The sequence below is a fragment of the Triplophysa dalaica genome, chromosome 10, assembly GCF_015846415.1.
Source record: "Triplophysa dalaica isolate WHDGS20190420 chromosome 10, ASM1584641v1, whole genome shotgun sequence".
Taxonomy (NCBI): domain Eukaryota; kingdom Metazoa; phylum Chordata; class Actinopteri; order Cypriniformes; family Nemacheilidae; genus Triplophysa; species Triplophysa dalaica.
Window position 1 is genome coordinate 16,195,078 of NC_079551.1, and position 27,001 is coordinate 16,222,078.

Here is a 27,001-nt window from a genome sequence, read left to right on the forward strand (position 1 = left end):
TTGGAACAATTCGAAGGCGAGTAAATGATGACAGAATTTTTGGGTGAACTATCCCTTTAATTCACAGATATCATACAAATGAACATGGTGCTCTTTTGTCACATCCCTAATGCATTCATATGTCTCTCTTTTAAAATAGAAAAACTCATGCATGGAGTATTTTTCTGATGTCTGGGCTCCATCATCAGGGGTTTAGTAAAATTCGATTCATTCATTATATGTGACCCTGGATCACAAAACCAGTCTTAAACAGCACGGGAACTTTTTTAGTAAAATCCCAAAAAAAAAAAAAAAAATTATGCCCAAAATAATTAGGATATTAAGTTAAGATCAAGTTCCATGAAGATATTTTGTCAATTTCCTACCCTAAATACTTAAAAACTTTATTTTTGTGTGTGGATGGCCTGCTACAGCACCACTGATGGACAACTTTAAATGTGATTTTCTCAATGTTTCATATATTGTCCTATCCTTAACAACTCAAACATCAATAGAAAGCTTAATTATTCAGCTTTCAGATGATGTAAAAATGTCAGACCAAAATTGACCCATAAGACTTGTTTTGTTGTCCACGGTCAATTATCGGTAACAAAAACATTCTCTGAATATTTATATTTCAAGTTTTGACTGAAAATCTCACATCCATTCCGCTGGAAATGCCCATCTGGAACTTCTTAACAACTTGGTCTTTGATTTCCAATACTGCAAGCTTCAAACGTTTTACTGTATGTATTTTTCAGGTATAAATGAACAAAATAGCTTTTCAGACACGTGTCCCCCTCCGTATCTTTGACGCAGCATGCGTAAACTTTATTAGTGTCCTCGGCTGTTTCCCGGAACGGGCACTTTTGAGCGGTGAAGGTGATTAGTGTAATTGGCGAGCGTCACTTTTGAGTCTCGGGCGAGACAGGGCTGTGTAATTAGATAGGTTTGGGTAGCCGCTGCAGCTCGCGCTCAATCAGGTTACGCGGCTAATAAGCTACAGTCTCGCCTGCTGCATCTGTTAAGGCCGCGGATTTATCTGACATGCAGGCGCGCTGGGGTGAGCCATGTCACGTCATTGTTGTCGAGTGTAACTTTGTTACGCCGGTTCTATTCCCATCATGTCTAATATCGCTCATTATGACCCATGCGCTCCCTTCTAAAACAATATGATAATGTTGTTTCCGTAGTGTAATTATATAACAAAACAGCCTGCAAAATGGGCCTGCTGTTAAAAACGGTTTATTCTGTACGTGACATGACGTAAACGACCGCATTTACAAACTGTTGTGTTATTCGACCGCAAATATGTTCGAAAACATGAGGCTCTGGTGTCAAGCATGACGGCACATGTCTGTCAATTTAAGGGTATAGAGTTCCGCTATAGAGCAGGGCTGTACGTTGAGAGTGCGGTCACGGTTTCAACCCACGGTCGGCATGTAGAAATCTGCCTGTCTGTTGTATATGAAGTGAAAGGAAAAATACTAGCTTGTTGGACTTGGTGTTACGGTGGCATTGGCGCCTATAAATCTGAGATCTCAGGGATGATAAAGATGTTCATTAGGGTGAGGGATGTTTTGGAAGGTAGTTGTGGACTGAATAAATGCTGGGGTAAACAAATGACGTAATCTCAACCATCTCGTAATCTCTAAAGGTAGAACATTTCAAAAGCAGAACAAATGTCATGAGTTTGATTCCTAGAGAACACACACATTGATCAAATGTGTAGTTTAAACCCATTGAAAATCACGTTGGATAAAACACAACACAGTTGACCGTTTACGTGCGTCTATATACGTATATCTATGTTTAATGATGCATGGGATAGCAATCGACCATTACTCCAGATAACCCCCTCAGATTATTCATCTCTATCAATGGCCTCACTACTGTAAACTTTCCTAAACAACTCATTATTACAACTGCACTACTGAAATCTAGAAGAATTCATACGTTTATTAATTAAACATGTTGGAAAATTTGACTATCAATTCAAAAACATAAAAAGTGCAATACTGTCAGCTCCAAATTCCACTCAACAGATTTCTGTCTACGTCCCTTCACATTCTGTACAACTCAAATGAAAACTGCAGATGTGCAAACAAACCAGAATTCAGAAAAGTTAAGAAGCCGATTGTATGCATTTGTATGCGTGTACAGATGATAAAGCTCTTACCAGCAGTAGTCTAACAGATGAGGAGGAAGAACGGGGATGAAGATGTGCTGCCAGTGCATGGGGTAGAGCATGGCGGTGGATCCATGCACGCATGCAGTTAACTTCAAGGAGAAAACACAGAAACAAACATTAGTGCTCCTTGAAATGGCAGGTGATAAAAAACATCCTTTTGAAAACTGGCAATACACAAGCCGTTTAAAATGTTTTGATAAGAGGTTTATTATGGGCCAAAAGAGCAAGCAGCATGCAGCTGTACTTTTCATCTTAAAACGCTTAAATGGGTTTAAAAAAGGAAACGTCACTTGGCACTCTTTCATTTTTTGGTCTCCTCTCTCCATGTTCGTTCTGATGTCAACAGGGCGAGTTCAACCCGAATGCAAATCCGTACATCAACGGAGGCCCTAAAAATACACCGAAGCCCATAACTACAGGTGTCACGGTTCTGGCGGTGTTACAGAATTAATGATGCTTTATTACACTTATACACAGCGAGTAAATAATCTACCTCTACAAAAAGCGAACTGTTAATTACATCGCTGGTGCGGATGTTTAATGAGTGAACACCCATGCGACCCCAACACCACACCCCGAATCCCCCTCATGGCTACCTAGCAGTTGTAATGACCTGTGTGGCGCGTGCACACGCACACACAAGAACATCCTCATCTTCCAGATTAAAATAACATGATTAAATATGGAAAAAGAACAGAGGTCTGAAGGCTCCTCTGGGACTTCATTAGGGCAAATTGCCAAAGAATGAAACATGAGTTAGCCAAGAGAGACTGTGAGCTGTTGGAATACCGCAGGGAGAAGGGCTGGATGGGGGGGTCTTGACAATCGGAGCTTCCAGTAATGTGTGAACCATGGCTCCAAAGTATCAAGAGACCCCCCTGCTCACTGACACACACAATATCACAATTGACCACCGAAACCGACCAAGCACAACCGCTGGCGTTGAAGATATCTGTCCAAAGCCGCGCATCGCATTTCTACAAGGAGCGTTTGGGAGCGTCGTTTTCGGAGCCCGCGGGAGTTGCTGTCGTTTAAAAAAGGAAAGTAGATCACTTATTGTGCGACACCGTGGTCAAATGTAACCGCTCTGCACACGTTATGACCTATCGCGTCAGCGGCTTTAATTAACGGTAATTTACTGTCTCGCATTTGTACGTATGCAAATGTGTTGTAAAAATCCTGAAAAAGCGCCGGTCGTGACACATCTAATTTCGTCCGGGCACTTCAGAAGAAAGAAATTAATATTTATGCCGTTTCTCGCCACGTGAAGTTTGGTTGATATCAAAGCTTTGAGACCCTTTCTGTCCGCGATCCTTTTTCTCAAGGTCCATTAAATGAATCATGCTGAGAGGTCACCGCACTGCAAAGAAACACTTTTCTTTGACTGCGCGAACAGACCGCCGCCTAATTCCGTAGAGGGGAGCCTTTCCGTACCACGTAGAGACGAGCAAGAAAGCTTCATAACGCATTCCAATTAACTAAACAATGTCCACAGATGAGCGGAATTGGCTCGGTTTATTCCCCACTTAAAAGCGAATGTCTGCCGCCTCCTTTTGAAGGTGAGAGGCAAGAAAAGGAGGTTGCGAAACCGAGATAAACATTAAAAGGTGGAATTCAAAAACAAATGAACTCGTGAGATTTTTTCCCAAGCAAGTTATTGGCACGAAAGAAAAAATAGCCACGATGTCCTGTTAGTGATGAAGATCAGATTGCTATTCAATCTCCAGCAGTGCTTCTCAAAAAATATAAATGAATTATTAATAAGAAAACCCAAATAGTCGTAAAAAGGCCATGAAGTGTAAGCTCAATATTCCAGTGAATAAAGCAGCTGTCCATTAGAAGAAAGGCCAGACTATGGTTTGTTTGGACGCGGGGCTGGATCCTGCTGAGACCTGTGAGCTACCACCACCGTTAGCGGTAATGAGCGTGCCGGGAACATGTTAAGTGGAGGTCCTCTCTATGGAGACCAACCACACTGCAGATTACACAAAAGCCAGGTTTAAGACATACAACAGATCCCAATAACCCAATAAGGCCATCGAGGTGAGTATGCCAGATCCTCATAAGAGCACAAAACATCGTCTAGGTACAAACTGACTGATTATTGACTGAAGATACAACTGAGATTTCTATATTCTTTGACTTTTTAATTAGAACAATGAGAAAACAATGAAAATACAGTTTAACTCATATCCCCAATTGTTACTTGTATTTAGAGATAAACATATACAAATTACGAGCCATACATGAAAACTACTCCCATCAACTCTGCTATGCCTTTTATGAGTTCCACCCAGAAAGATTTAACAGACAAAAATATTTTGGTTTATTCATGAATGTATTTGTTCAAGTATTTCATTTGCTCTCTGTAAATTGTATATGGGCAATTCCATGCAAAAGTCCTGAAATCTTACCATGACATTTTTTCACCAAGTTGATAGGTCAGATGTCAATGTTTGGTGTCTTAAATACCCACATGAGGTCTCAAAGTTTAAAGTATTTCTTTTTAAAGCCTTATTTTCTTAATTCAGATACGTGAGGCTTTCAGAATTGTCACATGCATAATGGTCCATATTCCTTATAATGACGATTCCATTTGTTGGCTACAATTGCTTCTGGTTTATGCATTTCAATTCACAGGAATCCTACAAAGTATGTCGTCTCTTGTTCTGTCACATTCGTAACCCAATTTGATTTTCTTCTTTAAAAATAGAAAACTCATACATACGCTGTAAAAAATATTTCTGTAGGGTGTTAAATAAAAGCCATTAAATTCAGCTATAAATTTACGTTACTATAGTAGCGAGCAGGTTTAATAAATAAGAATGGGTACATTTAACATGCACTATTTCTTTAGAGAAACAATCGCAAATTTAACAAATAATTAAAATATACCCCAATATGATTGATAAAAACAACCAACAATTTGACTAAGATATTAGCTATAGTACAATTTACAAAAATGAATACATTCTACCTTATTTGACAACATTAAAATATTGAATAACGTTTACCCTAAAATATTAGCCCTGGAACAGTGCGCATGCATCAACTTCAAGGCCAAGGAAATCACATCATCATCTGCCTTAATACTGGTGGAAGGCGAATGTGTCGAGCTACAGGTACGTTTTGTTTAACATGTTGATATTATGAATGCAAACGTTTAATCGTTTAACTGCGATACAGTAAAAGATTTGTAATTTGCGCGCTTCTGTTGTATTGTCAGCACCTATCCGACAGGACAGCGCGAGTGACGTGCAAAAAATAGAGGGGTCTGAGGAGAAAAACAGCAGGAATATTCATATTATTTTGTTCTGTTGATGTAGGTTGTGTTTCACACGGTGTCCAGTGACGATGGGACCTCGCAACACACTATAAAAGTATATTTTCGGTGTTATTTATCGTTTTTTCGCCTCATTAGCCGCTTCAAAGTGCCTTTTCCAAATGTTTTGGCTTCTGTATCGTCTATATCACCATACAGTGTTACAAGGGAAGGGTTTAGAGAGTTATTTTGTTATTGTTCTTATTCAAAGAGTTATGTGTGTGTTTTTCTGCATGCTCCTTTCATTTAATGTCTGTGTTTCTGACATTTTCTTTCACAGAAAGATCCACACACTATGAAACATCAGAAGATCACACAGGGAGAATTCGCGTAGGTTTGACCAAGACAAATAAACGTCAGAACACTTATTATTGTAGGCGTTTTATTTTATTGTAAATTAATTGACTCTGCATATGGAAATTGTTTGTTATTTGTTACTCAAGAAAAAGTAAATGATTCCATCGTTTGTGTTTTGTGTAACCAAATGTAGTTAAATTCAACCTTCCCTTAATAAGTAAAACATTTTCATCTTATTGATCATTTGTAATCAATTATAATGGGGTAGATGAAGGTTTCCTAATGGCAATGGGTAAAAATTACTCAATTTTATTAAGTAATTAGTTTTATACTGTATTAGGTAAACTTTACCCAATTTCTTTTAGTTTGTTATAGCTCATAAATTCAGATACTCTTTACTCAAAAATATAGATAGAATGTACGCAATAAAATTGAGGTAACATTTTCCACACACTGTGTTAATAGTAGATCATATATATATTTTTTTTTGTTCAGTGTAGATTGATAGTCTGGACTCTATCAGCAGTGGTTTAAGAAAATATCAACAGATGGTTTAGTATATTGGAAAGAAATACATTCTGAGAGTTTATATTTCAGGGTTTGCCTGAAAATGTCACATCCAAAATGCTTGAATCAGTTACGTATGGTCTGCATTATATAAAAAAGATAAAAAAGTTATAAAATCGTACCCTCCTTGCTGACATATAAAATCCCTTGACGGTCAAGGTTGAGCCGATTGATTCATAAAGGTATCAAAGCCTGTTCATTAAAACATGACGTAAAAGGCCGGAAACATGATTTACACAACTAACCCTTACTTTATAAGCTAGATAGAAATAGACAGTCAAATTTCCTTCGAGACTAAGAGAAAAGGAAGGACCTTGCAGGAACTTTGATCCCAGGTTTTGTCCATCGAGGAGACAGTCACTGCACTATCACCTCAAAATCAAACCACATTCATGCTCATCTCTAGGAGTACATTTGTACTATTTTGTCTAGCTGAAATACATTCCCCAGATGAAGTATAAAGATACGCTTGGTAACAGCACAGACGTGAACTCGTTCCAGTGAACCCTGTCTATGTAAACAAGTTGACGAACATATTCGCTACATCTAGGGAGAAGCCGGGGTTCAAAAATATCCATGGCAACTTCTCAGAGAACAGACAAAGACCAAAAAAGGGTCCCGTTCTTTGATAAGCACAACAAAGCTCACAGCGGAATCTGTGATTGGGGCAGACTAGCGACTAGAGGTGCGATTTCCCCTGACAAGGGTGACAGCGCCACAGTCTGCGCTGACTTCTGCTACCTGCGAGACTTCTCTCCCCTGGCCGTCTCCTTGTTTCCCAATTACGGAGCCTCTCTCTCCCCTCCTGTTGACAAACGCGCGGCTCCGAGCAGGTGTATCGCTAACAAGGAAGTGGCATTAAAAGAAGAGAAAAGGCAGAGGTAGGGCACGGGGCGCCCAACACCACTAATCCGCCTCCCCCAGCAGTCAGCGCAACACAACGGCACAGAGAACAGGAAGTGCCCGAGGAAGGTAAAATGTCTATTAAAGGTGTGGTAAGAGAGATGCTTGAAGGAAGAAGAGAAACAGGATTGCTGACTAGCGAGTAAAAAAAAAAGAAGTCCGCGTATGTGAGTGCGGAGAAAGTGTCCAAAAGGAACCTCAGTGGTCGAGCCAGAATCGGGTCTTGTTAGCATACCACTGACAGCATGATGAGAAGGCGGCTGTCAAGACTCGGGGCCGGCCGAGGGGGTCTCGCAGATGAAACGCGCCGGGGCCTCCCAGCTGACTAGTTAGAAGGCTCCTGATGCAGCACAATTATACTGGCATATGACAAGACTGCACGGGCGGCTGCCTTCCGAAGCCTGCGACATGGTTTTAAAACAGTGGTACCTCCTTACCTCTGGTCACAAAACAGCAATAAGTCAAGTGATGCATTGTTGTAAGATCATGATTTATTCCTTTGCTTTCCAATACAGGCGAGTGTGCGGCCATGTTCTGCTAGACTGACACAGCAGGTTCATAGGGGGCCCTGAACACTGAAGGCCCGCTGGCGGCATGCATAATGGATTCCTTCTTTTTTTCTTTGCCTCTCTGTATCAAACCACTCGGCCCGCTGGAGAAAGTTGGAAGTCGACCACACCCTGGCTATCATTATGCCCATAACAAAATTGGCCATTTGATTAAATGTACACGTCTGCGCTTGCGTTTTTCTAAAGGCTGCCAAAAAAGCCGCCGACGGACGGATTCGGGATTTGAGAAGGAACCTTAATAACACCGTCTTCCAAGTACCTCTTTGGGCATATCACTTTCATAAACTCAAGGTCGCCTGCCCTCCCGTTCCGCAAAACAGTAAATCAAGTTAAGAAAACTCAATTTAGCCAAGAGACTAATGATTTACACATTCTAACCCCTCGTGTCAGTGAGCACACGGTATGAGGGCGGCAGCCCGGAGGAGTGAAATACTCTACGGATTGGGTCATTCCGACAGCCAGGGTCTGAGGGGAGGCCCTTGGTTCCGGAGCTGCCGCTCACCCTCCGCAGATCCTTGGGGGGAAACTGGGAGATAGGGAGCAGATGACATCACATGCCGCTTTTCCGCCAACTGTCGTGAAAGTTTGGACCGCCGTCCGCCCCCGTGCGATAAGCGCATACTCCCTTTCAGGCAGAAGAGACAGACGGAAAACAAGCAGACGAGTCAGGGATCCGATGCGTGATCATTTTAAGCAAGTCTGATGCTACGGTGCACAAGCCTGAAGTAAAACAAAGATGAAGCAATAGATACAGTAAAGTCCGTGCTGACAAACTCGCATACGGTTTATCGTGATTCAATTTCTCCCAATATTACACTTAAAGTTTACATCCTTGTATTGATATTTTTTATTCATGTGTGCTTTTGTGTTATTTCCTACCTCGAGCAGGTGATAACAGGTGGTGAAAGTAACAGAATTTTACAAAAAAAGTTCATAACATCGCAAACCAATTATGATATCCTGAAGCATCGTGAGGTATTAAACTGTGACATTTGGTGATACAAGCCCTGACAGTATAATAAGATCTATAAACACACCTTTCTTGAAATTCAACAACAGTTGTGATGTCTCCCAAAAGATCTCTTAATTTATTGCCCCCAAAAATATTACTCCTTTGTATTTAAGTAACAAGAAAGCTGAAAGTGTAAATGAGAAAACAGCAGGAACTCACAGTGCTAAGCTTGCTTGAGGTAATGATGATTCGTCGCTCATGTAGCATGCTGGCGTAGAGGTGCAACATGTTGTTCACATCCACCGCTACAAAGTATTCTGTTAAATTTCTCTGCAATGAGGACAATGAAAGATGTTTAGCAAGCTAAAAAAATTAAACGACTTGAACTACAGGAATTATCTTGTGACTAACCAAATGCTTCCGATACAGTTATACTTCAAAGCAGTTAACATTTAACTACATAATTTAATTTGGGCATTTTGGTTTTCCTGTAGCTCAGTGGTTAGAGCATGGCACTATCAACGCCAAGATCATGGGTTCGATCCCAAGGGACTGCACATACTCAGAAACAAATGTATAGTTTGATGCAATGTAAGTCACTTTAGATAAAAGCGTCCGCCAAATGCATAAAGTAAATGTAAAAAATCTAAATATATTTCTCAACCAGATTCTTGAGGGCTGACCTTGAGATGCTTTTTAAACAGAATCTAGGTATTCATGGTTTGATATTTTTTATTGATATTTTTTTGATATAGTTTTTGTCCAAACCAATCGAGACAACAATACACAATGAACATATCGATATATTCTAGAAATTATTGTATGTCTATATTAAGTTATACAAAAATCCCTACAAACCTCTTGATATAAAGACATGTGCCTTATTATTTTTATATCACATATTGGTTTCTTTAATTACATATTTTTCTTTTATTTATGTTTTTGAAAAGGACTTTATTCAATAATGAAGAAAAAGCACCCAATAAGAGTCCACAATAGATAAAAACTCCATCAGTGTTGTTTAAAAAGCTTGGATGAGCAGGAAAAGACCTAAAAAAACGCTTGACAAATGCCAAGAGTTTCAAAATATTAGAAGATATTATAAGTTTTGATTTGACTCAAAACAGCTTCTTTGTGTCCATCTATAGTTTTAATGAGTTTACAATGGAAAACAAATACTACCATTCAATTATAAAAGCAAATAAATGGCCCCAAACATTTGAACAGTAGTGTGCATTGTAAAACAACACATACTCACATTTTCAGGTATGGTGGGGAGTCCATTAACATCAGGAGCTATGAAGCATGAATGCTGAGGGAAACACACAGAACAGATGAAGTAAAGGTCACCATCATACAACCCACCAGTATTTAGTGTTTATAGACCCTCTCGCTGTCTATTTCCAGGTGATCACCGTGTCTGTGCTTGTTAACATCACACATACAGACAACAGATAAAATATATGAAATCAACCAACGTCAGTTCCCCTGCGGACACCAGAGGAGACTCCCCACACAGGCGAGAAAGTCTTTATTAAGGTACAAAAGCCAACTGCTCTGTTCTGACGGTATCAGAGGGGTCTGCCAGGCGCACGTTTGAACAGACGAGCAGGTTTAATGTCTGGATCAAAGAGGCTCTGGTGCAAAGATCCCACGCTGCATGCTAACTTTAGCGCTTTTGTTTGCCTGTGTACAGCGTTTCGCTCTTTCCCTAGGCTGGGCTGCGCTTCATCATGTGTAAAAAGTACCCATCTGTTGCTCTGCACATAGGTTAAAGTCTTGCTGCCTTTGCATATGTTCCACAAGCAAATGTGAGAGTGCAACTTGTATCCTCTAATACGAGATGCTGGATTTCTTTCATCTCGGATGCGGTGATGCTAAAGGCGGCAGATTTGCGTTAAGCGCTGTTCAATGTCAAAATAACTATCTGGGGCCTTTCAATGTGTGTGTCCGGGGCATCTTTTTATAATCGCACAAGCATAAACAGCTTGAAGATACTAATAAAGGAGTCAGTTCTCTTCTCCATGCGCTGACACGTGTTTATTTTCCCATACGAGCAGCTGACCGCCCTCCATGTCGTGGACTGCGGTTCAGCGGCGGCCAACACATTGCAGTCGTGTTTATAAAAATCTCACATTATCGGAGTGTTTGTTATCGCTGCTGCTCTCTGCAGGGTGTGCAGCACCGACCAACACTCCCGAACACAGCCACGGTTCACCATAGACAACTAGTTGACCGTTAGTAAAGTCAAGTTCCTCTGGACTTTTTTATAGTTTGGAGATTTTAGACTGGGAGTAAATTGCCATGTGGACAGTGTGATATGCACTCACAGTAAGAATATATATATTACAGTATTGACAATAACCGTGATATTATAAAACATGGTTATTGATTTATTGATAATTAATCTTAAATAATATAAAAATATGATAATATTTTAAATCATTCTTTTTGATTTAAAAAATGCTTCATGATGTTTCAATGTCATTACCGTGAATTATTTTGGCCGTGATATCCACAAAGTCACAATCTGATATCATGACAGTCCTCATTTAAATTTACTATTTGTTTGTTTATGTCGCCCACCATTGGGTGACCTGTTCCATGCTGTTATAAGACCAGTTAGTCAAATTAACCGCAGTGAACATTCATGTAATAATCACCTTATTTGCCAACGAAAAGTTGCAAAAACCATGAAAACAAACATTTGAGAAACTCATTTTACCCATAAGACCCATTTCTCAATATTAAAGTATAAACACACTTTTTTGCGTTGTTAACCAGAACACTACAGTCATAAGTGAACTCACCCCCTGCTAGGAGACATGCAGTCAATTCAAAGAATCTTCGTAGATGAACTGACCGGGCTTTGACTTGCATGCAAAGTGATGCTGACTTCCTAACTAACCATCTCAGCCTCTAATCCCAACACTTTCACCAAAATAAAACATAAAAAAATTATGCAATGCTCTTGAGCGAATAAAAGGTTTAATATTTTTTTTTTGAATCCATATTTAGATAGAAAAGATAAATGTGTGCTAACGGGCAAAGCATCAAGGAGATTTCTTGAGCACAATTGCCTTTCGCTTTTAATTCGAAAGGAACTTTTGATATTTAAAAAGAGAATACAGCAGTGAGGAAAACCTGAATTATTTAGCAAATTTGATTGTTTTCCAGAAAAAGCAAAACAACACTAAAACACACAGAGACGAGACCCAGAACGATCAGGATGCCACGCTTAGAGCTGGTTTATTTGGCAAAATTGAAAAACTGTCTCCCATGTGATAAGTGCAGCGGCTCCAGATTTCACAACTTCCCTGCACTCTCTCTCTCTCTCTCTCTTTATCGTTCTCCCTTCAGCACACTCGATCCCCACCCACCGACTGTCGGCTTCCTGGATTTTCACTTCTTGCCCATTGGCAAAATGTAAGCGGTTGTTCTTCCGAAATAAAGGAAGAGACCGATAAGACAGACGGACAGACAGACGAATGGATAGATACTGACAAACAAACAAACCAACAGAGAGACAGTGAGAAAAATGACAGCGCACACACACACCAAGAAAGATCGGCAGACAGACTTACAGATTAACAGTCAGAGACAGACAAACCAGCATGTTGGCATTTTAATGTCTGTTGCCCAATAAAAGATGACACATCAAATGGCGACAAAAAACAGACTTACTTACAAACAAAAATACAGACATATATAAAATATTATAATACCAACCATAATTATATAATATCATCACTGTCCTTCCTAAACCTACGAATTTGCTATTTTTCAGGACATGATTGAAATGATTAATACTGCGTTATCAAGCACTTTTTAATACTTTTTATAGGTTTGATTTTTGAAAAACCCAGCGAAAAACAGAAATAGTGACTATTAATAATAATATGAGGTTTCAGAAAGACAGCAGCGATATTCTACTGTATAAAAAGCATTACAAGCCATTTCATTAATGTTCCACAAATGACAACTGACATGAACTACAAGCTAACATGAACATGATGATACTGACAGTGACATCATCCGCTCATCTCTCGATCGACACTTTATAAGGTAAATAAAATGAAAACATGTTGAACTAGTTACGATGTCAGCCAGAAGTCTGTCATTGTGCCTGCTGTTGGATTTGATGAGTTGCGAAAGCGGCCATTAGGTTTAACGCTGTCCAGCCGGCTCTTATCAGAGTGAGGGGCCGCCGGTCCCACTTCTGTTTCTAAACAAACCATCAGCCCTCCCCGGTACCTACCACACTCAGATTTACTGGCATATTCGGCTTTGGCACGGGGTGGTTGTGCAGCGTTTCCAGCATGTCGTTCAAGTCGTCTTCCTGTGAGGACAACAAGACGAACATCAAGCACAAACAAACAAAGAAAAAAGGAAACCAACGTCAGCTGTGAATTTCGTGATTTAGCGTGACCGGCCCCAAGTATTCCTACAGCAGTCTACGGAAGAGAAATATATCCGACTGACACGCATTTAACGAGCGATCCTGAGGTTAAGAGACGGTAAGTTAGACTGCGGCAGATGCTTATTATTCCTGGGATGATTTATGGCCAACATTGGCTGTTCGTAATTAACCAAAGGTCCTCGCTCAGAGCGGGCGGCTTTAAGAAGCCATTGGAGAAATGTTTCGCCGCAGAACAGGCCTCGGGATTACAACGCTGAGCTTTTACGAGCTTTTACGACAAGAGTGCAATTTACCCTCTCAGGCTGGGTGCAGACTAGCGATGATGTTGCTGTTAAAGACAGAACAGTCAGGCACGTTTTTAGCTAGAGCTTTTCTTATAAGCAGCTTCCCAGATTAGCTATGTTGCAAGAGCTCGCAGCACATGCGACCGTGTGTTTGTACATGTGTGTGAACCGCTGTCACGAGAGCCTGGATGCTCACACGCATGGTCAGTAACACAGCCTGAGGAAACACTTCATTTACCCTCGCCATAAACCTTCATCGCTCTTGTCCGTCCTCGTCAGTCAAAGGCGCCTCACGCGGAACGCCACCGCAAAAGTCACGCCGATTACGCCTGCCCGCACGAATAATTAATTTCGTCCACATGCTGGCTTTTGTTCGCCAGTTTAAAAAAAAACGTTTTCAAAAATCTGGTTATATAATAAAAGCACGTTTTCACCCAAACACATGGACAGATATTTTGAGAAATGTCTGTTTTTTGAGAAATGGTTTTGTGTTCATACAATGGAAGTCAATGGGGGCCGATGTTGTTTCTGTTACCAACATTCTTCAAAATATCTTCTTTTGTGTTCTACAGAGGAAAGAAAGTTATACAATAAAATTTTGTAATGCAAACTATTCCTATGTTAAAAAAACTTTTAAAAGGGGAGAATTCGGGAAAACTCTTTTGGGTTCAAATGGGTCGATGACACTGAAAGTTTAAGGGCTTAAATCCTGACCCCTCTGAACTCTAATATACTTAGCCCATGATTTGTTTGTATAAAGGAGGTTTGGTCTTCCTCATTTCTCTTTCAGCCGCTCTGTTACGCATAGCTGACTGACAGCCTACTGATAGAGCAACTTTTTTTCCTCTACGGCTCAACGCAGACTGTTTTGTATTTGAAGCGAGCTTAATATTTTCATCCTTTTTTCCTAATTCAAACTTTTCCTCCTATCCTACCGCTGCTAAACTTTCAGAAAAAATCTATTTGGCTCCATGTATTTCCTGACAATTTGTTTTCACGTATATCACGAGGACTGACTTCCTGTTCGATGTTCGGTCTGTTAAATGTCAACAACACTGCAAAGCGCAACCAACCAAGTGTGCCAGTTTTGCCGAGAAGGATTATAGATGACGTTTTTCTTTTTCTTCTTTGTCTTTGTGCGAAGCAAAACAGTTTGCAGCCGCACTTTAGTGGCTGGTTCGAGGATAATTTTACAGGTATTTGTGAATAAGTAGTTGGGCACATGAAAAGCCACCTCAGTGAGAAAACATTTTCTTTGCGTTTGGTTTCTTAACAGCGTTTGTGAAAAAACGTCCACCATCTTGCTTCCCTTATATTTTTGTACATACTGAAATTTCAGTTCATGTGTCATATTGATTCAATAAATTGAGGATGCCTTACCTGGTTTTTCAACAAGTAGTCTGCAAGTGTATTTAGCAGCTTATAGTAGATCTCAAACCATGGGAGATAACTGTCAAAAAAGAGAAAAAATATATTTATTAAAAAATAAAAACTTGTTTTCTCATTGAATAAAAACATACGATGCTGTCCATCCTAACACCATCTTCCTTCTGTGCAGACCAGTCTCATCTTGACTTTTAACCCGGCGTGCTTCAGGCAACCGTGAGCATGTTAAGCAACAGCAAACCTTGTTATCGCATTCTTGGTTCTCGCTGACACTCACGTTTTAAACATTCCAGCCACGGCTGTGCTTTGAGGAGTGGGCTAAATTAAAGTATTTGGTTTCTTCAACAAAAACAAGACCGGACCACTGTAGCCTGTAATAAACGCGAGATCGGACGGTTTACAAGCATGCTGTGCCCAGATGCACAAACTGAGCCTCATCTTTGTTCATACAGTCATTACAGTACAATACAGTGTTTTGTAAATTTCACTTTTAAGAACTTCACAAATAAAATGAAGCACTTTATCGCTGTGTCTTAACTAATCGCACAATAACTCGCCAAGAGACGTTGTGAATGTTGCAGCTTGACAGGATCTTGGCGAAGTTGACAGGTCTTTAAAGATGGAACACAGCCAACGTGTTGTTTTGGCTTTAAGGTTGCAAGAACACAAACCATTTATTTTGTTACGCAACCCCGGTTAAAAACGCGGCCTGCAAGCAGGCTTTGACTTTTCTTTTCTAGTTCGTGGGCGTGATTACAACACGCGTTTTAACAAGACACTTCGCGGAGACTCGTCACATCGGCTATTCTCTTCGCGCAAAGAGCTTCAACTTTGTTTGTCACAAATACTTGATTAGTTTAATTGGCAAAGATCCAACACCAGAAGTTTAAATTAATGGATGAGTAGAAATAAAACACTTCAAGAAAGAAAAACAAAAAAGGTCTAATCCCGGCTGATCCACAAAACACACGCAGTCTTGATTGGAGATCTTTTTTTATCCCTCCATGGGTCAGTGAGCTCTCCAGCAGACTGGAATTAACAGACAACAAAAACACGGATAAGTGTATCTAATGCAAATTTTCATATTGCCCGCTCCGCGGAGGGGGCCACAGTGGCACGCCGTTCCCAGGGACGTGCGCTCAAGCGCGAGGCTTTCGAGTCTGGCTGACCATTAACCTAAAACAATCATCTCTTAAGATGCCGATATTTTGACGTGCACGACGACCGTCGCAAACCAGGTCACACTATCCAAATTAAATGTCCATGCAAATCACGGGCGCACGAGAAAGATCCGAGGCCCTGACTGGGGCACTAGCATTTACAAACAAACTGAAGTGTTTTGGTAAGCCTGACGCTTTGTTTAAAACATCACAATCGACCGACACCTTGCTCGAGCTACTTTCCCGCACAACAAAAAATCATTATCTCCCTCTTGTTTAAAATGCGAGGCTCCGGGATGCTAATCCTTCATTTTTCACAAGTGAAGGGGATTTAAATGAGAGCCTCTCCTGTCAGAAAGGCACGGCAGGCTTGGGAGAACACAAGTGCTCATTATACTCTTTATCCGGTGCATGTAGATCTTTTGTTTTTAAGTTGAATAAATCACCACAACTCGCGGTATCCACAGAGAACGCCTTTCCAAAAAATTATTTTTCATTTAAAATCATTTGCAAAAATCCGGTCCACAATTTTCCTATACTTTTTTTAAACAGGCTGAGAGGAGCCGAGAACCCCGGACCAATCTCTTCACAGCTAGTAAGTAAAAACGTGTTTGTATTTGCCAAATCCTCTGATAGAGGACCATTCATCACTCTGAACCGTGCCGAGATGAGCCAATCTCCACGGCCCTTTTACTGTAGGTTCTCCAGCGCCGTGTGTATTCAGAATAAACCAATTTATCTGCGGCTTACTGGCAAACCCTAACATACCAGAGCTGCCTCCTTTCACGGTCAGAAGCACCTGATAACCCTGAGCGAACGGTTTGATAGCTAAACTGACCACCAATGAACTAAAACTAAAGTGTGACTGAGAGTTCAACTTAAATTGTTTACAACACTTACGAGATGAAATTCATCACTATCAAGAGTAAATGGATTTTGTTTTTTTAAATACAGCGGAGTCCAAAAGAGACCAAAGAGAGGATAAAATTTTGAACCAGGAAATAAAGTGTAAGATTTTGTCAAATGTAAAACAAATGTAATGTTATAAATTAATACCAATTCATGGGATTTGGCTTTTATGAAACGTACAAAAGGTCAGATTTCTTTTGTGTCTACTCAAGCACAGAAGATGCTTTTGGGAACATTCTCAAATCATGCTGGGAAAACATGGATCATCAGGTTTTAACCCCATGCCAGCCCGAGTGCCTGATGTCACTAAAGCAAAAACAGGCCCTACCAAACGCAGAGACTTTTCACTGACTAAACTAAATGTGAATAAAAATCCAGCATATTATCGAAATGCCAAGAAAAAGAAAAATCAGCTGCACTGTAAATCACAATGTCCGTTTTGAAATTCAACACACTGCACATATGATCCTATGATATTCCTAATTTGTCCTATACACATGTACGATCTAATAGCCCTTTAAATCACCATGCATCCTAAATCACCAGAGGAATTCAGAAGCTTTAAAAGCGAGTCAGCTCGCACCTTGTTTCCTTCCCAGGATGAGATACGATTACACCTCCACCTTCCTGTGCTAAATGTTCGGCGAAAGGAAGGAAATATAACCGAGTGACCACTGACTGAAGAAAACCTCTGCCGTCTGAGCGAGACGCCAAGTCAAGTCCCAGCCATCAAATAAACCGGCCGAGAGAGAGGGTCTATTTCATCAAGGGTCTCGCAGATGTCCGAAGGCTATTCGCTCCCGTCATGACAGAGTGTCCGAGGGCTGAATGGGTGGAGAGGGTGGGGTAAAATGGAAGGGGTCTGTTTTTGAAGTGGTTTGGCCTGAAGGAACCCTGGTCTTTTTGGCCTGGGCTAAACCTGTAAAGCTACAAAGGGCTGTCCACATAAAACTGTCCCTCTCATTAGGCAACTTCCTCGTGTAAGCTTAGGTGACAATTTTATGGCCCCAGCACTTCAACAATCGCACGGACACAAACTGTTTTAATTACTTTTGTTTTATATTCAGACGTAGAGTCAAGAGTGTAAAGGTGTGCAAATGAGTTTAAGTAACTACTTAAAGAAGACCAGAACAATTCTCAACTTTATATCTATGATATATACCATTAAACAACATAACACACATTTGTGTGTCTGTGTGTGTGTGTGTGTATATACAGTATATGTATACATATGTGTTTGTTTACATATATTTAAAAAATTGCATTGTTTTTTACTCGCGTTAAATTTAACCAAAAAAACTACACACATATTTATATATATATATATATATATATATATATATAAACCACATACATGCTTATACTATATACACACACACACACATTTTTTTTACATCTTGTTGTCGTATATTTAAAAAGGAGTGGAAAGACAAAACTTTCTTCTCCTACGTGTTCACACAATTTCGAAACAGACCACATAAACAAAGAGCTCTACGGTCTTAAACTGAAAAAAAAAACTTTAAATGCATTTCTTATTATGAATGAAGGAAGCCATGCAAACTACTCAGAATGCATAATGAATTTTATACATCATATGTCAAATGAATTAGCATGTAAAACTCAGTGAAAGGGACAGGGGAGAGACTCTTGCTAATTGGCAGCAGGGCTTCATGCATAATTATTGGTGAACCGTCTCTGGCATGCCTGTGTGCCTGAATAACGAGGGAAGAGAAAGAAGAGAAAAAAAACAAAGGCCATCCAGGCCGGGGTGGGAGGAGGAGAGATCTCGACAGCGGCTCATCATGATGATGATAAACCTGCGATTGTCCATCAATACCGCGTAGACGGAGGGAAAAAAATGATGATTTGTCCCAGTTGTGCTGCTCTGAATTAATAAATGGATTTGTATTATTAAATACGCCGTTTATTGTTTATTTAATATGCACAACTGTTGTTTTTCCATTCACATATTACATTATATCTCCTAGAAATGTATTGATTTAATTTGTATACTGTGTTGATTGTAATTTCATGAAAAATTTGAGGAGTGTTATTTGTTTGAATGTTTAAAATTTAGAAATTACACTTGATCATATCAATAATATATTTATTTTAATACCACTTTCACTGAAATAAATAAACATTCACATTATTTGCACATATGTAAACCGTTTCATAATAAAATAACAAACAACCAATGACCAATTCCACAATCCAAATGTTTTTGCTTAAATGCGGACAAAACACACACACCAAAACGCAATAAATGTGAACCAGCCACGATGACTTACCTGAGCAAACAGATGCAGACCCTGCAGCCGGACGTTAAACGACAGAATCCAAACCTCTGCTTGCTCTCAATGTCTGTGAGCACAAATGTGAAGTTCTGGCCCACCTGAGTCTGGGACACTCTGTACAGATGCCATACACACAAGAAAATTTCACATAAATCATCTTTTAATAACGCTTACTGTTCTGCACCCTAAATACTCTTTAACAGTTCATACATAAAAAAGGTTGAGTGCACTTGGTTAAACAACTTTTTGGTTAAACAACTTTTTGCATTACAAAATAATTATAATACGGCAAAATGTACTCATATATTACTCAATGCAACAGCCTATGTATTTAAAAAGAAATGGCATTAAAACTGTTCAACAATTCATGTGATTTGCACATTTTTTGTTTTATATTCACTGGACAATAAAGCAGTTACAAATGCAGAAAAATGTATTAACCTTAATGCTTATTTTACATATTCCAAAAATAACTGTGTAGTTCCTTTCCACTAGATGGCAGCAGTAAAGCTTCAGCTGAGAGGAAGTGAATTCGCAGCACATAAACTATACAACAGCACTTTTTCAGTTCCAACAGCACAGCTGCTGTGCAAAACATACATTTATTCAGTAGATGTGCATAACATCACGCCTGTTAGGACAGACATGTACTGTATACATACACATTGTTTACAGGAGGTGGAGATCTTAATTTCTACATTAAGTCTTCTAATCTAAGACCCCTTAAAGATGACATCAAGATAGGAATCAAATGAGGTGTGTGGCCCCACCCTATGAGTCACCGGAGTCTCTTGTGTGTGTGCAAAAGCACGTGTTGTATAAACAACATCCGTTTTTCACAATTCACACGTTCATTAAGTGTTATTTTCTTGAAGCGTGGAGGTGAATGCGGGGGAATCCTACCTCTCCACGTCAAACGGGAAGCAGAACTTGGGCAAAGTCTGGAGGACCTCCTAGAGACAGACAAAACATGAGAATGACATTACAGACCAATTATTCACATTGCAACACTACAGTAACACATCTGCAAATACATTCAAGACAGGTTGTGTGTGTGCATCTCTGTAGATTTACAGTGACGGACATTTAAAAAAACTTCAGTAATTTCTAAATTAATGACTTCAAGCTGTGATCTGTCACTTTTGACCCTGACCTCATATCGCCATATCTGTGTGATGCATTCAATTACAGGTTACTTTACGTACGGACATTTCAACTTATAAATCATCATTATTATTATTAGCTTACTATTGCAAACCTAGATGAGAAGCTATGAGGAGAGAACTTTTAACACTTAGTAACTGATTTTTGTTTATTTTCATACAAAATAAGTTATGGATGACAGCTTTAATCAGTGTATTAACTAATTTATTAAGATAATTAAGATAATTAAGAGATGTAAGAAACGCCCAAACAACAATAAAATAATCCTAGATTTGCGACTTAATGCAAAACTCGATTTCTGTTCATTTACAGAATTTTTTGACATTTTCTGAAAAATTTTTGAATGTGCTTGCAAAAATCACAACAATTTCGGGTTGTTATGTGGTTTGTTGCAAGGGCCTTGCTGGGAGGTTGCTAATGTGTTTTAAACGGTTTTTAGGTGTTGCAACTCTAGCACAGAACTACAACATTTCAATTTAGCTTTAAACATCCACAGTTATTATTTTTAACGTCTGTGAGGAGTTAAAAAACTGAAACACTGAAAGTGCTTCTGGACCAATCTTGTTTAAATACAATTAATTAGTTGATTTAAAATGAATGCATGTTTTGAGGAATCATTCAATCCCACAACACAAACAGTGCAGTACTACCACTGATGCACCAAAGTTTAATACTGAACAAGCTCCCCCATGAGCAACAGCAGTTCTTGCCTTATCAAGCACTGCTAAAAACACACGCTAATCCACTCACAAAGAACTTAATCTCAGACAACTGTTCGTTAAGATGAACAATAGCTGACCAATGAGAGCCAAGTAATGAGGCAATGGATTTAAGGGGAAATGACACCGAAACTGCTGATGTGACGGGAAGGCTAAAATAATTAGCGGCCATTAGCTCATGGTTGCGCTTGAGCTCGGGTAAGGTGCGAGTGTGACCAAGGTGACGGCAGATTGCTGGGACAATGGCTGAGCTACACCGGGGGTTCAGAGGCGGCGAAAAGGGGAAGAAAAGGAGGTTCAGCCTTTAGGGCTTTACCTTCCCACATAGCCCCAGAGGGAGAGTCCGTGCACCAGCAGCATATGGATTTCCATAGCCGTACACCATATGGGTTGGCCACGTCTGGCCAGGCCTGTACTGTAGCCTAGCCATGGGGAACTGCCAGTGATCCCCTGCTCAAAATATAACAAGCTGCCACCATTCAAAGGAACAGTGTTGTGAGTTTGGGGAGGGGTTGGGTAGTTCAGATGTGACTGTCCGATGTGAAACTGTGTAATCCTATACTCACACCAGTACCTGTGGTTTTGCTGTTTTTGCCTAATTACAGGAATAGATCACTGAAAAATGCACATCCTGAAAACTACTTCCCTAAAAAAAAAAATGTTGTTTCATAAAACACATCAGTCACACAAGTTGGCACCAACATGACAGCATTTGCCTTTCTGGTTGAACTGCTCCTTTAATTTGGAGCGCACGTGTGCTAGCCTGCACGCGTGTCTGTTTTTATTTGTGTATATGCAGATGCGGTGCGGATGGCGACTGGTTGCTATTATTCTCGGTGGGAGGTGGCGGCGGTGATGGGAGAAGACAGAGTGAGAGAGTTAGTATGTGATACAGAGAGCGAGATTGAAGGCTCTGGCAGGCGAGAGAAGAACGCTGGCAGAAGCAGAAACATCCTCGCCGTGTCGCGGCACGGCGGATGACTGTACGGCAGTAAAGCTGTCACGGGTACGCAAGCCTGATGCTGCCGTATGTGACTGCTACTATCATTAACTCCTATAGGCGCTTCTCCCGAGTGTTTATGCCAAGATGTGCCACCCTTTTGCAGAAGCGTATGTGAACGGATGCTATGTAAATAAAATTGTCTCCTTCGCAGATGCGCAAGTTGTCGCGGGTCCCACATTGGCCTCAGCTATCTGCTATACTCTAGTCAACGCTGCTCTCTGCCGTCAATCTGAGTTGTTGACAGGATCTAGCAATGAATTTTAGGCTGGAAATAACACTTGGACTACACAAAAAGCAATATTAGTGATGGGGGTTAGTTGGAACGTTGCCTTAAGGAACCAGCACTTACAGGATTAGATCATGTTAAGAAAAGGTATAAATATCGACACAAATAAATGCAATGTGTTGAAAAGATGAGTAGGGAAAATGTTTTTAAAGTTAACAATTTTGCTTGGTAAATGTGCATCACCAGTAGAGGTGTTAACCTCCACGAAACCACGCAAATGCGTAGGGCCCCGCTAGCTTGGGGGGCCCCTTATTGGCCACAAGCGGTTAAATCATTTGATGCTTCTGACGCCTTATCGACCTGCGTGCGCTACACTGAATAAGTCAAACACACCCAATAACAGACAGATCTGACTCGGTTGAAAAAAAAAATCTAAACTTCTTATTCAGCTAGGAGGTTGGTTACCCGCACTTTGACGCAATTCTGTGTGCTGTCATGCGGTTCAAAGTCAAATAAATCCAGGTTATATATATTACACATAATTTCATATAGAGCTACTCAGTATTACTGTTGTGCAATTCAAAGAAAAAATATGAATGTGTATGAGGAGGGGCCTCAGGTCTTGACTTAGCTCAGGGCCCCCAAAATGATGCCCTTGTCTATAACATACTAACTTAAATTTTTATGAAACGTTACAAATAGGGATGCACAATAAATTATCAGCTGATCAATTATAAATAATTTCCTCAGGTTAAACGCCTTCAGCTCTACGCTGCTCACAGTTAAAATACAGTACAGTATTGTCTTTTTGTCATGATCATTCACTTACTGCTGTTAGCAAAACATTGTTTATTTTGGTAAGTATGTAGATACAGTAATAATGAATGAGTAATTTATAGGAACAAAAGCATATTGTTTGAATCAGACTGTTATCTAAATGCTTTCTGTCTTGAGACCTGTTTGACATGTGGCTATTAAGAACATATTTCTAACTTGCTCTGGAAGAACATCTATAGTTTGTTTATTAAATAAAAGGTATAAAGAGTTTGCAGATAAAAAAATCCTTTACTAGCGTAAAGTAGGCTTGGTACATGATTTTCAGGCGGAAAAGAGATCTAACGTTTACCTTGTTTACTGCAGTCAATGTGTTCAAATAAAGTCATAAATTCATTCAGTCATAAGGAATTTTATATTAATATTTAGATACTGTATATCGGCCAATATATCGGCTTCCAATCCTAAATAATTATCTGTTATCATTATCGGTCAAAATTTACATTTCGGTGCAACCCTAATTACAAACATAGTTTTTCTCTGAATAACTGCAACAATATACCATACTGCTAAAATATACAATGTTTACTTTGGTACATTCACGTCAACCGTGTTTGCATATCCATCCGCAACTGTAAAACCCAAGTGAAAAATTCTCTCGATTCTCCTGAAAGTCCTAGTATCTAAAGCCCTGTACGCATGTGCGTTACGCACCTTCTCGCTGTTTTGCCATTCATTCAGGTGATCAGGGGACTACACCAAAGCGTGCTCGGAGGAGAGTCAGATCGTGCGAAAAGGTGGAACGCGAGTGATTTTCCTTCCTGTTGTTTGCTTGTAATGTTCTTTTCTTTCTCTGCCTCCCTCCCAACCATTTTCCCAAGACAAAAGAATATAAAACAGCTAATGCATTTACAACTCACTGGAGGAGGCAGGGTGAACTCTGCAGGCTGCATTATTTATTTACTGTTGAGACAGGGATATCACTCAGTGAGACAGTAGTCTCCATTCCCCCCTGGTCCCACTGCGGAGGCCTGCAATCACAGATTCTTCTCTATCTCTCGCTCCTCCGCTAGCTGCATTTTTTTACCGCTGCTGAGAGACGCTATCGCTCCCTGCTTAAACTCCCGGCAGAGGAAGGGAGCTTCTCCTGGGCTGGATGGGAGCAGATCCAGGAGAAGCATCAGCAGCAAATATCAGGGGATGGGCTGCTCTGCTGAGCTCAGGGGTTCATTTTGGTACAGCTACGTCCACACGTGTTTAATAGGCCACAAGCTTCTGCTCATCAGTGAGGTCTCAGATTTTGAAACATTGATCAGAAGATCAACATTGAGGTCAAGAACAGGTTTTAGTCGACGTAAGCTGGCAACGGTTATTCATGGGCATATCTGAAATGTCCTGTAAATTAAACCTTTCAGAAAGGTTGAATTAAATGCCAGTTAAAACAAACGCCTTGACCCTACTTGGAAAAGCATCAACAATGACTTCAAATATTGCACAAAAGGACAAATTTCGTGTTGAACATTTTTTTCATTCATACCGTCATCCATAAAAGCTCATTTGTGTCACATTTGTAGGCAAAAAACATTACACACAGGCCACACTGTGAATGCAGCCAATGTTACTAAGTGACGTGAACGTTTGTGTTGAATACTTAGATGGGAACAGCAAGACTGAGAAAGTGAGAGGAGAAAAAGAGAAAAATGCTGTGAGAAGGAACTAAGCGATGCTGGGTAAGCGAGTGAAAAGAATTTCTTCAATCTGTCAATGCCAGAGTTTGGGTAGGGTGGGGGGACAAGATGCACTGTGAGAAAGAAGAAACACTAGGAAAGAAAAAAGTAAAAAGAACGAATGTGAAAGAAAGGAAGAGAAAGCATATAAACTGAGAGAAAGATAGACAGGCATCCAGAGGCAGAGACAAAGATAAGAAAGAAAAAAGAGATAAGGTGAGAGAAAGACTCAGAGAGACAGACAGCAAACTCCCCCTTTCCCTTTCCAAGCTGGTGGGATTCCTCCCCAGGGGGTTCTGTCTTTAAACCTCCATGCTCTTTAAAAATTCTGCCAGCCAGCAGGTCTACACGGCGCTATGGAACAGTCTCCAGCAGGGGAGAGATGTGTGTGTGCGTGTATGTGAGGGGGGGAAAAATGACTGAGACTGGCAGAGCCACCATGCGGATGCCACTGATATCCTAGTGACAGGTTCAAACCCAGTCTTACCACAGGTCAGTGTTCACCTTACCACCAAACCCAATTAAGTCCTCTCTCTTTCTCCATGTGTGAGACTGTAACAAATGCGGTCGCATGTGATTGTGTCAAGAATTAAATATACTTATTACTTATGCTTGCATTACCTCACAATGAGCCATTTCTGTCTACATACACCGCGGGTCCCCTTACATTAAATTCACCATGTTGTTTTTACAGTGCAATCTCCTTCGGCAAAGAAACGAAAACGTGATGACATCTTAGTCCTGTGTCAGCTTCCGTAGTCCTTCGAAAGGGAGGGGAGGCGAGAGCCGTTGGTTGCAATTCGCAACCTTACAGCTAGATGCTGCTAAATTACACAAGCTGGACCTTTAAAGGGATAGTACACCCCAAAATAAAAAAAAAAAATATTCACCCTCATGTAATTCCAAACCTGTATGAATGTATTCCTCAAAACATAAAAGACCTCATTGACTTCCATTGTATAAATCATCTCTCAGTTTCAATGACTTGTTTTTATTATGGGGTGAACTATCCCTTTAAAACCTGAGCCAAAAATCAGCATCTCCATAAAACGTAGGTGCAATTTTAAGGTATCATAGCTTCCAGATATTCCCTATTAGAACTGGCAACTCATGCAACATCACATCGACGGTGCTGAAATAATCTTCTGCCTTCCACGGACCAGCAAATCTCCAACCGAGTTTCCTTTCATTACATTTTAATCGTGTGCTGCCGGCTTGCTGCTTTTGACCCTGAGTTACGCACCTTTAATAAGTGCCGACTTCGCCCCTGGACCGAGTCAATGCGCTAACGGTGTAGCTCTTCCAGAGTTTTAAATTGACACCGGGCATTACATTTTCACTTAAAAAGAGCCAGGAAGAACGCGAGGCGGTTGATTTTGCTTCCTTAGCCCCCGTCTTCCTTTTCCTTTCGCGGTTTTCCACGCTGACCCTTAGGTGGTGCGAAGCTAATATTCGGTGTGTGGCACAGAGGTTATTTTTCTCTGGCACGAACAGGCCGTCTGTATTAGACTGCTTAAGGAAATGTAGCAGGTGATGTATTGATCCTCTGCCCACTTAAAGAACTGACAAGTGCGTGACAGGGCCGCTGGGATGAGACACGGGTGCAGTCTGGATATAGAACCTTCACACGTACAACCCTGAGCCTTTCAGCATGAACCTCACTAGGCCTGTAGACACCGGAAGCTAGAGTTTTAAAGTGCTACAGTATTTCTGAAATAAAGACGCGAAAATGGCCCCTGAGACAAAAATAGTAAAATGAGGGATAAATTACATTACATTTATTCATTTAGCTGATGCTTTTTACACTCTACAAGTCTACAAAGTGTCTTTAAAGATATGTTTGCAATTATGATTATAAAAAAATGTGTAGGTATCATACCAAAGGCTTGTTTTCAATTGATGGTGTACATCCACATGTATATCTACATAGCCGACACATCTCATTTAAAGACATTTTTGCATTACATTAGAAACGTAATCTGTCAGCAAAAAAACACACTCTTGAAACCAATAACATGCCAATTACAAACCAAAAAAACATAATGCTTTCATGATGCTAAAGCATTCTGAACGGTTTTTATGCAGTTGATGGACAACCAATTACTGGTCCAAAAAGTAAAAATCGTCTGATTTAGGTTTTTATCCGAACTTG

At 40.3% G+C, this 27,001-nt stretch overlaps 1 protein-coding gene across 4 annotated transcripts in view; it reads right to left on the minus strand.

Annotated features, from left to right (window-relative positions):
- dennd1b (DENN/MADD domain containing 1B) overlaps positions 1 to 27,001 on the minus strand; it is an 84,918-nt gene that overhangs the window by 28,708 nt on the left and 29,209 nt on the right. For all 4 annotated transcript variants that reach the window (XR_008907671.1, XM_056758488.1, XM_056758486.1 and 1 more), the window contains exons 4-10: positions 20,140 to 20,189; positions 19,231 to 19,350; positions 14,865 to 14,934; positions 13,039 to 13,119; positions 10,039 to 10,092; positions 9,000 to 9,110; positions 2,159 to 2,259 (exon numbers count right to left, since the gene is read on the minus strand). Coding sequence is in view for 3 of the 4 variants with exons in the window: in XM_056758488.1 (XP_056614466.1) it covers positions 2,159 to 2,259; positions 9,000 to 9,110; positions 10,039 to 10,092; positions 13,039 to 13,119; positions 14,865 to 14,934; positions 19,231 to 19,350; positions 20,140 to 20,189 (587 nt within the window). In the remaining variant the exon portion in view is untranslated. The remainder of the gene's footprint in view (positions 1 to 2,158; positions 2,260 to 8,999; positions 9,111 to 10,038; positions 10,093 to 13,038; positions 13,120 to 14,864; positions 14,935 to 19,230; positions 19,351 to 20,139; positions 20,190 to 27,001) is intronic.